This window comes from Anoplopoma fimbria, chromosome 19 (assembly GCF_027596085.1).
Source record: "Anoplopoma fimbria isolate UVic2021 breed Golden Eagle Sablefish chromosome 19, Afim_UVic_2022, whole genome shotgun sequence".
Classification (NCBI taxonomy): Eukaryota; Metazoa; Chordata; class Actinopteri; order Perciformes; family Anoplopomatidae; genus Anoplopoma; species Anoplopoma fimbria.
The window spans coordinates 4,277,305-4,290,612 of NC_072467.1; the positions used below are offsets into that span (position 1 = coordinate 4,277,305).

The following is a 13,308-nucleotide window of genomic DNA, read 5'->3' on the forward strand; positions in this document are numbered from 1 at the left end:
CTTCTGAGGGTGTGACTCATATGCTCCCATAAATCATGTGACACAAAGTCCTCATGAATTATCAATGAAGCCTTGCAGCATCCTTCTGTCATAGTCCTGGAGGTGACTTCTTGTGCGACAGGGATGCAGTCTGATTGATCCTCCGTGATCCCAGAGACAAGAGGCATCCAAACATGACACTCTGGACTCACAAAGCTGTAGATGTGGTTTCTAAAGTAGCCACAAAAGTACAAGTGTGTATCTTTGCTGTTAGGAACTAATTCTAGCATGCTGAGATCTGTGGGCTAAATGAACAGATGCATAAAGTAACAATGTCTGGCAAAGAGGAAATGCCTTTGACTCACCCCTTTAATGAGCCATTTTTCCTTTTACAGGATCAGCCGATCAAACGAGACATAAACATTTTGATTAACTTTTGAAGTCAAATCGGTACCACCACAGATGCCACGGATACGGCAGCCCTGTTTGTTCACAGATAGGTAATCCGGATATAATGAATGTATATTCCACTGAGGGGTGGAATGAGTAAATTATGTCATAACCGAGTCAAGACTGGCCATCCACATTATGTTTAAACCTTTCCTGTTTACATATCGGCAGGCTAAACCCTTGTTTTAAAAATAGTTTTAGTGACAATGCAGCTTTAATTAATCACAGATGTCGGGATTTTTCCATGCGATAAAATCTGCTCTGTTGCTGGCAAGCGAGCTCCCTTAACCCTCAGGGAACAGCTCTGAAGAGACTTTAATCAATATTTGGAAACTATCCATCCAATTGCAATACTCCATTCCTTCATGTTTTTCTTCATGAATAATACACTATTCCTGTTGAAAGTAGTGGGATATTGTCACCAATTTACTTTCCTTCCCAGAAACATGACCTTTAGTGTGTGTTCTTTTTCCCAACAACGTTCACATCCCATCACTGTTCTGTTTATTCTGCTCAAAGTGTGGCAATGACCATGTGATGATAATGTTATGAGACCTCTGTGTGTGAGAGTCTGTGCGTGTGCCCTGCATGAGGCATTTAACAGTTCGCAGGACTTACTGTAAGTTACCTTGAGAGAAAACTGAAATTACCATTAAGGTTGTGTTCCCTGTGGCTGCAGGCCTCCCTCTAACACACATTCTTGGCTTCTCTGAACTCTTTTCGCTTCGGAAAAACCGAAACTTGCTCAGCGCAGTCACTCCCCTCCTTCTGCATGGATTAACAACAAACATCTGCTTCCAAAGAATATCCACTCTGAAAATACTTTTGCAAGAATGGCATTGAATATGAAAAAGATTAGCAGAAAGAAATCAACTTGTAGAGAGAGGTATGCATGACATTTGGCTGAGACATCTATAAAGACAGGAGGCTTATATAAGAAACATCTGGCACTACTTGATATGGCATGACAATGCTATTGTTGTTCATTGGAAGACTTCTTTAATTCAGCAGAACTTCAAATTCAGGCAATTCTTTGTAAATGAACACTGAGGCTGATATGTAATATACTGCTGATTGTAAGTCGCTTTGGATAAAAGCGTCTCCTAAATGACTGTAATGTAATGTAATGTAATATGTTTTTGTGTTGCAGAAGTGACAGCTGAAACTGACTGGATAACAGTAACAGTGATTGTTAAAATACTTGATAATATGTATTCATACTAGGTGTGTATGAAAAGGAGAAACTGATTATAACAAGGATATTATCACCCACATTAGGTTATGTTGTCAAAAATAAGGAATAAATAATAGAATGTATTACCAGGTAACTATCACAATCATTTCATGGAAATGTACCACCTACAAAGAACTGTACAACTACATGTTACTATTTTGCTTTGCTCAAGACGTTTGGAGGAAACGTGACTGCGGTCTGGTCGACGTTCAGATCATCACACTCCTAATCTGCTGAACTGAACTGGAAAAGATGATGCATGATGATTAACTTTTGCAATATGTTCAGACGGTCATCAACTTAGATTTATGTCTGTAACTAAGATGCAGCATTAAACTGCATGAACTATATTCAAAATTGTGTTGCTGAGCTAAAACCTTGCACAATACCTTGGTATAATGTGAATTATTATTAAGTATAGTAGATGACTCAGACACTGTATGTTTTACTGGAAGGCACTAAAAAAGTATTGATTATTTCAACTTCCAATCATTTTGTATATGTCATATTTGATACCTATTGATACAATCATATTTAACACTGTGAATACAAGAAAATATCAGATTGAACAAACTTAAATGAAACATAATAATGATGAAAAATGATGAATGAATCAAACAAATGTACAATGATAAAGATATGAAGACATGAAAGACATTTGCAAAAATGTCCCCGCTGTGGGACTAATAAAGGATTGTCTAATCTTATTTTAGATTCCCAAACATAACCAAAGATATAAGGACACAAAGACCTGATCGGCCAGCAATCTCCATTTATGAGATGCAGCTCATTAATATATTCCGAGAATTAACGGGAGATTAGTCAGGAGAAGAGTTATGTCAGTCTATTTCATATCACTGCTGTTGTTTTTGTTATTGTTTTTTTTATTTATTACCTGCTACTGTATGCTACTCATGCTACTGGGTGCTTAGGCACACTGTGTGTTAGAAAGTCCTAAATAAATACTGACGTAACGGGCGGCATTAGGCAATGTTTAGAGAGAGCAGTGAAGATAAGTGAATGTCAGTACAGGATAGAACATATACGGCATACGGCATATCAAGCTGCCAAAGTCACAGAATTAGAAACATTGTTGGAACTTTGATCAATAAACTTTGAGGTACCACTAATTCTGAATTTTGATCAACAGTGTTGTCAATTTGTTGCCCAGTGACTCAAATATGTCAGCAAAAAAGTACTCCCTTATTGAAAGTTGTCTCCCGTCTGCTGCAGTACTACCGGGAGAGGCAGGGGGTATGGGGAGGGTGAGAGGTAAAAGTGAGGGGGTGGATGATGGGGGGGACGTGGGGTTAAGAGAGAGGTGAGTAAGAGATGAGTCAACAGCCATCCACTATAAGATGTCCTGATGGAGCCTAACAGTGGCACAGCGCAGACATCCAGCCAAGGTAAGGTCAACTCTCCTCTCCATCTCGGTCACCATCTCCTTAACTCAGGCTTCAACTCTTCCGTCTTCGTTTCACTGTCTGTGCTCACAGTCACATTTGTTCTTTCATTATTTACCAGTGCATCTGTTTGTTTAATGACTAACAGCATTTTGACGTATGTTTGAATGCTGGATTTATTTGTAAAAGATGCCTATTTCTATAAGTGTGGACGTTGAGTCGTTGTTTTTAAGAGAAATTCTTAATACTTATAGACTATGTGTCTCGTAGCTTAAGGTTTTTATGAGCTAATACCCCTCCGTCTATTCTTTTAAGAGCATGTGGCAGAGGTTTTTTAAAAACTGGGGGTTGACAATAAAAGGTATTGCCAAAAGCACTGATCTTTGTACTTGTTACACAGTCAGGAATTCACAGGTGTCCCTATCACAAATATTTGCTGCCATAAATAAACATATTGAGTAATTACTGGAAGGAAGCATTTGTGATGGACAATGATGACATGCAGATATGCCTGCTGTCTTAGCAAGATAACATAATGTTGAAACAGGTGAGAGATGGATACACATTAAAAGGGAGATTGACATGCATGTCTTTTTTTTCTTCTAGGAATACCAGTGTCATTTTGAATTTGATACATCCAGAGAAAAAAAATATGGACTACACTTTGGCCCTCCTGTTCTCTCTGCTGCATATTTTAAGTTTGTGCTCAGCTGCTCCTCTGTCAGTGGACGTTGTGAAGATGAAATCCAAAGTGAAATTGGGGGCCGAACAGCTGGTGGTGAAGCTGAGCAAAGACTTCCAGGTAATATTTATGGTTCTTTTTGTGTGGAGTGCAAATCTGAAGTGTTTACAAAAAGGTATATATACTGCTATATTTTCGACTGATTCGGGATCTCCTCCATTCTGAAGGTTCCCGCCGGTCTGACTCTCACTCCACCTGCTGATGATTTGTATGGACCCTCCTCCATTGTGACAGTCTTGGAGGGCTATAACAGCCTGATTTGTGACAGCCTCAACGGAGTCGCCCAGGTCAAGACTGAGATTTCTTCACTGACGGGTTACCTCAATCAGTGGAGGCAGGGCCACTGCAGTGAGCAGAGGCCAAAGCCCTCAGTGCCGGGGCCGCTCCAAGAGCTGCAGAGTCGAAAAGAGTTCATTCACACGGTGAGCATCGAGGCGCTCATGAGAGTGAAGGAGTTCCTCAGTGTGCTGCTGAAAAATCTGGATCAACTTGAGACTTGCTGAGAGACAGACATTAGGACCGATATCTGTAAGTTGCTGGCTTCCTTTTTGGACACCGTTTGTCAGGTCTGCATCAGTGATGTCTGACTTCCCACCTGGCCATGTTGAACTTTTCCTATGTATTTTGAAGAAATTTATTCTTATTTATATACATTTGTATTTATTGAAATAGTTTATTTAGAAAATATATATTTTCTAACATTGTCTTATCAGGATGTCTGCAGCCTAAATGTAGCTTCTGCAGGATTGTTTTATATGCAAACTGATTTATGCTTTGCACACAAAGATAAATTAAGTGTTGGTAATATGACACCACTGTTGTATCAACAAAGCGCTCTCAGTGATGAACATGGACGTGTATAGAAATTAAATCATGAAGCTAAATGAGCTGGCAGAGGAAAAGTCCCAACTAGCAGTGACGTCATCCCTGTAAAATCCTGAAAACTGGGAGGAAACTTGCCAAGAATAACAGCTGTGTTTGTATGAGAACTACAAGGAAAGGAAGGGTAACTTCCATGTTTGTGCAATATCATCCGCTCTTCCGGAAAATGGTTATTTATATCTGTAGATAATATTTTAATATTTCGCCTTTTTTCTATTGAATTAAAACTGAATAAATATTTAACAAACATTTATTGTGATATTCAAGTTTGTTCGTGTTGTGTAATAAGTGAAAGAAAAGGGATCAGCATGAAGTGAAAAGGCATAACGACCAGGTTAATACACAATGTCACTTGTGGGAGTTCATCTCTTGCTACACTTGTTTTCAAGGTTTATGAGTGGGAGCTACAGGCTTATGATTAACTCCCTTTTAAAAATAGTATCAAGAACAGTGAATGTAATGGAAACTGCCATAATGAACTGACACATCTGTGAATCCCATGAATATGGATTACTACAAAATAAAAAAGCATAGACAATAAAACACTAATTCATGTTTTCTTTATATATTTTCATAAAAAGCCAAGTTCAAGAATTATTCAGTTTGTTTTTATAGTAAAAAACTTAAGCAGGGATACACTAACGCAAGAAGACGATGAAGGAAGTTCGGGCACAGTACAGTTTCACACATGTGGCGTAATTAACTGTACAATTTGACACAAAACTACTTTATGAGAACCACTGTACGTATTTAAAACCTCAAGATGTCGATTGTGGAGGACCTTTGTTGTGGTAGCCTTCAACATTTAAGATTTAAACACATTGTCTCCCCCTCACTCAGACACATACACACAAACACACACACACACACATAGCATTAACTATCAAACCACTTGTTTCTTTTGACATTGGTGCTCTTGTAACTGTTATCCATCAGTTTCTTCTTGTACTGCTCCACCAGGCTGTCAAAACGGTCCCCACCCTTTCTCTTGAAATTCTTCTTTGTGGGTTTAACCTTCAGGAAAAACAAACAACAACAACAACAACAGTCATTAGGCGTTAACAGAACAACTCTGGTAGAGTGTCACCAAACGTGCATGCTATTGTTTCAAAACCTTACATTCAATATTGCAAAGATAAACTTAAAAAAGTAAAAACACAATACCAGAAAATAAGTCTCCTGCAAGGCACTTGTATTAGTACTTGCCAAACTTTTCTGTGTTAGCTTGTTGGCTTAACTAGCCACCACCTTAAGCCGTTATCTAACAGTCTGTACAAATAAAGGGCTGGTTGACCAAAGAAAAAAAACTATACATCTTCTTGCTTGCTAAAATGCTAGACCCTGAAAAGAAGTTGACAAAATTTGACGTATTGAAACAGTGTTACCAAAACTTTTTTCTGGGATTCCACTTAAAAAAAACAAAAAAAACAAAAACAAAAACATTGCGACCCAATTCACAATAGGCTTTATCTATAAATCCGGAGAGGAGCTAATTTTTGCGTAAATTAGCGTTCCTAACCATTTTTACTGCCATTTCCAGATCACCTTCTATTACCATAAACAGGTAAAAAAGAAAATATATACATGATAAATGTTTTATGAATGAGACCAAATAAATACATTTAGGCGCCGTTTATAGGTTCTCGTTTTGTTCTTCTCATTGATGTAGCAAACAGGATGTATTCTAGCCTTTTTATATTACATTTAACGTTTTAGGTAGGTGACATTAATAAGAATAAAACAAACATCCGGGCTCCCTCATCTGGCTCAAATATGTACTGCAGTTTACAGATAAATAAAAGATGATGGAAGAAATTCTGAAAATGTATTTGGCAACCCTAATAAAATGTACTTTGACCCACCTGTGGGTCTGACCCAGTCTATAGGATTGACTGTTCTAAAATAATATTACTACAATTTCACTTGGAAGCAAATCCTTCAATTTAATAAAAGACTAAACTACTGAAAAACATGAATCAGGTGCAACTTTATGTCATGCATGTCTATCTTTAAGATAAAGTGATTGATTTTTTTAAAATCTTAATATTGTTACATCCATTAGGATTGTTTTGATTTGCTTTTGGCAAGTTTTGAAGTAGGAGTCAAAGAGATTTCTAAGCTTTTTTTTGGAGCTGAACTGTATCTTCAGGTTGTCTAAGTGTCCATGCCTAATGAATGAAAAATGACAAACCTACTGTTGTCTGTACTTTCTGATAAACCAGTGCATCAGCAGATATTCTTTACTGTAACGTGTCATGTGAATATGACCAAAGACTGCAAATAAGCATTTACAACAAAATATGTATGAACCTGGTTGCTGCGCTGTGTGGGCTTTTCCATCTGTTGTCTTTGACGGTCCTTCCTGTTGGATCCAGGCTTTGGTTTCTTGGGTGGCGGAGCCTGCTGCTTTCCTTTGTCACGCAATCTGTTAAGGACAACATTTCATAATGAATAACTGATTGACGCTCATTGTTAAGATATGGTCAGCTTTGTGACATGTTTACCCAATGTTTTACATGACTGTTAAATACTTTTTTAGATAGAAATAGTTAACAGTTTTTGTACTTCATTTTCTGATTGCTCTAATATTATCAATGTCTTTTTTAAACACATATTTCAAAGTGCAAGGGTTTTGAATTTTGCTGTCTTAATTTAGCTGCTTAAGCACTGAGCGACACACAGTGCATTGTAAGTAGGAGACTATTAAAAGGTAAAAAGAAGTGTACCTGATCTTAGGCCCCCGATGGGTGGGGAAGGTTAGAACCTTCTTTCGTTTCTTTCCGTTCTGCAAATCTACGTGCTCGACCTCAGGCTTGGTCTGGAAGCCTAAATAGCGTCCGCCTTCCTTCTGGCTATCGACGGGAGCTGATAAACACAGAAAAGTGGACATAAAGAAAATCAAATAATTAATAAAAGTAAAGATGTGTGAATGTGAAGAGCAGAAATAAAAAGGCCGTAGTTGAGTTTAATTCAGTTTGTCAAATGTATTATGGTTTCTCCAGAGCACTAGTGTGCCGTACTGTATCTGTGTTGTGACAGGACAACAGCAAACCAGAGCTCATCTGCATTAAAGCCTCATGTTCAACTTCCTGTTGTACATGAGGTTCTCTCAACTGGGATAAGGAAAAAAGATTGAAAAAACTGAAATAATATTTTCATACCTCTTTCGTTGTTTTGTGTCTGCTCTGATGAGGATTGTGCTTTATTTACAGCTTTCCTGGGTCCTTTTCCATCTTCGGCTGTCTCGGGCTGAGGTTTTGTTCCTTTTTTAAAAGCCACATTCCTTTCCTGCAAAGACATCCAGAGGGTTACTTTCCATTTAGAAAAAAAATGATTTGTCAATTTGACCAAGGACTAAGGTTTAACTGTAACAAAAATGTATATAAACGCACCTTGTATTTTTGTTCTCGCAATTCTTTTATTTTCAGTTTCCTTGAATCCTCCAGTGAGAACTCAACGATAGGTCTCTGAAGGATGAAATAAAAATATAATCCAGTGAGACAAACAAATAATCAGCACAATGTGAAGTCTGAAGGTAAATAAGTACAGTGGCAACAAAGCAAAGCAACGCTCTTTGAAAACACACCGATAAGAATTTCAGCACCTAAGTACTCTGTTAAAAAGAATGTACCTTGTGTGAACCAAAGATGTCAGGGTTGTTGTTAAGGTAACGAAGTGTGCTGAGAGCATGTTCATGGGCCTGGAACTGGACAAAGCCATAACCTAATGATTGTCCCGTCACCTGACCCTTCTCTGGTTTCTTGTCATACATCACCCGGCACTAAAATGAGAAACAGAAGGTACACACACAAGAAGAACGCACACAGAGCTTTAATAAGAATGACAACAACACCCCCTACTGGGCGCACAGACACAGTGCTCCTTGACAGCCAATATTAATATATACTACTCACACAAAACTTTTTCCAGGAAGGTTTTTACAAAGCTGCCAATCAATAATAGACAGCTACAATAAAACTGCTACATTTCATGAATTGTCTACCAGAATTCCATATTGGTTCTCACCTCTGTGATGCGGACTCCCTTGCCTCCTTTTACTGCTTGGAGGCAGAGTGCTTTGAGTTTTTTATTGTCCACCGACTTGGGCAGGTTATGGACACACAGACGATTCTTCGACACAAACACATTTAAGCCCCGAAGCTTGGCCCTCTTTACTTCTTCAAACTAAGGGAAAAAAAATAGACGCCAAAATAGAAGTCATTTGAAAGAGGATGAGTGTGAGATAAACTATTGTACATTAAATTCACTTTGTAAGCAAGAAGCATATTAAATGGTAAGTGAAAAATGAAAAAGGAACTCACTCTGGTTCTTTTGGTCATGTCTGCTTCAGGTACACCCTCTGCAGCTTTGGTTCCAGCACGGATCACTTGGTTTGGAGGTCAGAAGAGAATATCATGCATTATAAAAACAGATATTTAAGCAATTCAGCAAAGCAATGTGACAACTAAACATATTTCAATACACCAGACTGACATCGCTTTCCTAAGTCGTTGATCTTGGTTGTGTTATTGTTAAGTTAAATCTTCATGAAGCGATACCTTTTATATTAACAGTGAATCAAGTAACCGTGTAAGGTGAGAGGGTCACTTGTAGAGCTCAGTGACAAAGTTGAAAAATGGCAAAGACAAATAAAAGAAGGGCATGAAATGGGTTTACTCACATCCCTCTCTGGCCAGATACAGGTTCCTGGTGCCAGTTTCCACTTTCACCTTGTCCACTTTCAGCTTGGAAGCATCCTCTCTGCTCACTGCCGCCACAATCAACAGCTTTCTGCCATCGAGACGGATGCCTCCGTTCTGCATCAAATAACCCAATGTTACAACAAGGCAGCATTATATAACTCGTTGCAAAAGAAAACGGAACAGATGATGCCGTGTCATAAAAAAGGGCAGACTCAGGGTATATTTCTTGTTAACCATCCAGAAGGTTTTACCTCTGCCTCATCCTGTGCTGCTGCTAAGCATTTATCTGCAGCCTCTTTAGTCTTGAACTGAGCAAAGGAACAACCTAGTAAAACAACAAAGACATAACAATTGAATCAACCTGTTTTAAACAACAAAGAGAAGAGTGGCCATTCAAGCACGGCTGACTAACCTTTTGAATGTCCTGTGTCTGCGTGGATAACAACCTTAATGTAGTTTAGCTCTCCATACTTTAGCAGGACTTCCTCAAGACCTTCTTCCTCTGTATCAAAGGAAAGGTTCCTAAATCAGACGGGAATAAGATGAATAAAGATGGCGATTAGATGATAACTTGGTACGAATGCGTGGATGATTTGAGAATGAAATGGAGCACAAGTATGATAAACGAAAGCAGGTTTTAGATGAAGTAGTGAAAAGAATTGTAAACCTGATGAAAATTGTTCTGCCCTCTTTCACATCTGAAGGGAGAAGTTTCTTTGGGGCTTTCTTTTTAGCTAGAGATAATGGTAACAGACAAGCAGTGTCAAAACCACATTTATATGAGACTTTAATTTACATGCAAAAGATGAAAAACATAAGCTGGGGATTGATACCTGATTCATCTTCTTCTTGGTCCTCATCTTCCTCTTCATCCTCATCTTCATCATCATTTGAATCAAGGCTGCTCTTATCATCGTCACTGCCGTCGTCCTCTTCCTGGGACACATCATCAACCTCTTTCTCGTCTTCTTCTTCATCTTCATCATCCTCCTCCTCCTCCTGTTCTTCCTCCTCCTCACTGTCTTGTTCCTCGCCATCATCATCATCATCATCTGATTGGGATTCTTCCACCTGTGGCAGAGATGGTTTGGAATGGACTCTGTTGAAAGAATTTAAAAACAAAAGCAAAATTAAACAGTAAAGTAAACCTGTTTTTTAACACCTGGTGGCATCTTAATACAGGTGTACATATTAGAGGTTCATACCGTTTCTTCTCGGGTGGTGCTTGTGGCTTTTCTTCGTCTTCGTCTTCAGTGTCACCCTTGGTGTCGGACTCTTTTGTAGTTGCTTCTGTAATCTTATTTCCTATTATGTAAACAAACCAGTGTTAATCATTACTATATTAATTCCAATGTTTATTATTGTCTATATAAGTTGTTTTCTGTAATTGTTTGTGTAGTGGATAATAAAATTGAAGTAGTTGTCTTGCAGATGAGAAATGTGGAATATTACCTGCACTTGATGACAATTGCGTGGCGATAAACTTGTCCTTAGGCACGGCCCAGTCAATTGCTACCTGTCGACCTGTGAATGAAACAATAACATTTAAAATGCAGTCACACGATACAAACTAAATAAAAGTTAATCTTCCAAATTGAGGGTCAACAATGATTGTTGACACATTGTGCGAGATAAAAACAATGTTTTTCTCGCACAACAGCAAAGTAAGCGTCTCACTCACTAACCTTTTATCTCCTTCAGGTTCATGGCATTAAGCGCTTTCCCTGCCTCAGACAAATTTTTAAAAAGGACAAAGGCAAATCCGCGCATCTTCCCATCTACAGAAAGAAAAGAAAAAAACATACAGAAATAACCAGTCTTCACTCAACTCAACATGTTATTTGGCCCATTTGTGCATCCAGTATGAATTGAAGCTATTTTTACCTGGTTTGAGGGGAATTTTGGCCTCAAGAACTTTTCCAAACTCGGAAAAAAGTTGTGTCAGGTCATCTTCTGAGCACTGTAACACATTGTCGTATGTTATCGGTCAAGCAGTGAGTGTACCATTTTAACAGCAGATATGTTACTGAAGATCAGAGAATGAATCCAAATTGTCTTGTCAGTTGTAGCATGTCACGACCATGTAACACACTGTACCTTAAAACTCAGGTTCCTTATGATGAGTCGAGATTTCAGATTGGTTTTCCTGAAGCCTTTGGCTTTCTGCTCATTTTCTGTTGGTGCTGCAGCTGGCTCTGTAGTTGCTGAATGGAAGACATGGACAATGTTATCAAGTAGACACGACGTGGGAGTTCTCCCAGTTGCTCGCTTTGGGAAAATGCCTTAATACACACCTGCTTTCCGTTTGTCTGTGATTTTCTTCTTCGCTACTGTTACAGAAACCTTCTTTCCGTCGTATTGCTTGACTTCTTTCACTGCTCGCTGTGCATCTTCCTCCATGGCATATGTGACAAAGCCAAATCCCCGACATTTTACTGTGCCTGGTTTATAAATAAAAACAGGTTGTTAATGTTTAAATGTATGTTTTTCGTTGTACTGCAACTATTCAGCAAAGTGTCTTTATATAAACAGTACCAGTCAAAAGTGTGGACACACCTTCTCATTCAATGTTTTTTCTTTATTTTTATTTTTTTCTACATTGTAGATTAATATTGAAGACATCCAAACTATGAAGGAACACATACTGGTACTGTATTTACTACTTTAACTCCAATAGAGACTTTTGACTTGCATTATTTTTTATATACAGTACCAGTCAAAAGTTTGGACACACCTTCTCATTCAACTACTTTGAAGAATCTAAAATATAAAACATATTCTGGTTTGTTGAGCATTTGTTTGTTTACCACATAATTCCACATGTGTTCCTTCATAGTTTGGATGTCTTCAATATTAATCTACAATGTAGAAAATAATAAAAATTAAAATAAAGAAAAACCATTGAATGAGAAGGTGTGTAAACCTTTGACTGGTACTGTATGTACACACAGGCCCAAACGTCATTCTGTAAGATCTAACAGTTCAGTTAACGTATCTCAGGTTAGAGTAGCTGTTCTCCTTAAATGATTGTGTAAGGAACCCCAAATAAATGACAGTACCAACATTACCTTTCTCTGTGACCACGAAGCATTGCTTGACCGGACCGATTTCTGAGAATATTTCCTCCAGCCGTGCGTTTGTAGCTGAAGCCGGCAGGGAGTTAACGAACAGGGTCCGTGCAGGCATGGCTCTCGGCTCCTTGGCTTTCGGCTCCGTGGCTCTCGGCTCCATGGCTAACGTTAGCTGTTAGCTCGCTAGTGATAGCCCCTTTTCTGGTTCGGTTATAACTCACAAACTGATGTCTATATGTTAACAATCCCACACTGGATGTTAATATCGGACCACTCGGTGTCACACAATTGGGCCGGGTGAATACATGCTACAGAACTGCTAAACTGGAACACCGATAGCGAGCAGATCAGGTCGCATGTTTACATGTGGGGGCGGCCATCTTGGAAATGTAGCGGAAGTGGTCTGGAGACAACGCTTCTCTACGCCGCCTACCGCCCCGGAGGTTAAAGCGTGTTTCCAAGTATCTATTCTTTTAAAAACTGCTTTTACTGTCCAAAAAACAAACTAATATCCACCTCCTTCCCTTGAATTGTGTCACAATTTCTTGTGTTTCCTAATTAAATTCCCTGCATAGTGTGAGACATAAATACCTTTATGATGTTTTCATATTTGCCTCTGCACTATACTTTTGCTCTGGTTTATGCTTTAAGATGCTTGTTTAAGAAAGGAGATGCACTTATGACTTCTGGTGACTAGTAGTTCTCTTGAATACCTATGTTGAATACACTTATTGTAAGTCGCTTTGGATAAAAGCGTCTGCTAAATGACTGTAATGTAATGTAATGTAATGTAATGTAATGTAATATGATAGAAGCGTTCTGTTAAGCTCGCTGTGTCCATTTC

General features: G+C 38.6%; 2 protein-coding genes across 3 annotated transcripts; one reads left to right on the plus strand and one right to left on the minus strand.

Annotated features, from left to right (window-relative positions):
- Positions 1-2,984: 2,984 nt before the first annotated feature.
- On the plus strand, positions 2,985-4,695 carry LOC129108139 (leptin-like). 2 transcript variants are annotated; one of them, XM_054619818.1, is made up of 3 exons: positions 2,985-3,069; positions 3,673-3,868; positions 3,976-4,695. In XM_054619818.1, the coding sequence occupies exons 2-3, from the start codon at positions 3,719-3,721 to the stop codon at positions 4,309-4,311; spliced, it is 486 nt and encodes a 161-aa protein (XP_054475793.1). In that variant the 5' UTR covers positions 2,985-3,069; positions 3,673-3,718; the 3' UTR covers positions 4,312-4,695. The 2 variants fall into 2 exon arrangements, with proteins under 2 accessions (XP_054475793.1, XP_054475792.1); XM_054619817.1 differs by lacking the exon at positions 2,985-3,069 and having other exon boundaries at positions 3,324-3,868.
- A 538-nt stretch (positions 4,696-5,233) lies between these two features.
- Positions 5,234-12,865, minus strand: rbm28 (RNA binding motif protein 28). The gene is made up of 20 exons (XM_054619778.1): positions 12,462-12,865; positions 11,688-11,834; positions 11,491-11,597; positions 11,278-11,353; positions 11,079-11,171; positions 10,846-10,917; positions 10,599-10,698; positions 10,227-10,492; positions 10,061-10,127; positions 9,806-9,915; positions 9,645-9,718; positions 9,372-9,507; positions 9,013-9,077; positions 8,717-8,875; positions 8,322-8,471; positions 8,083-8,157; positions 7,852-7,978; positions 7,417-7,555; positions 7,001-7,115; positions 5,234-5,704 (listed from the first exon to the last, which is right to left on the minus strand). The coding sequence occupies exons 1-20, from the start codon at positions 12,622-12,624 to the stop codon at positions 5,567-5,569; spliced, it is 2,379 nt and encodes a 792-aa protein (XP_054475753.1). The 5' UTR covers positions 12,625-12,865; the 3' UTR covers positions 5,234-5,566.
- Positions 12,866-13,308: the final 443 nt, after the last annotated feature.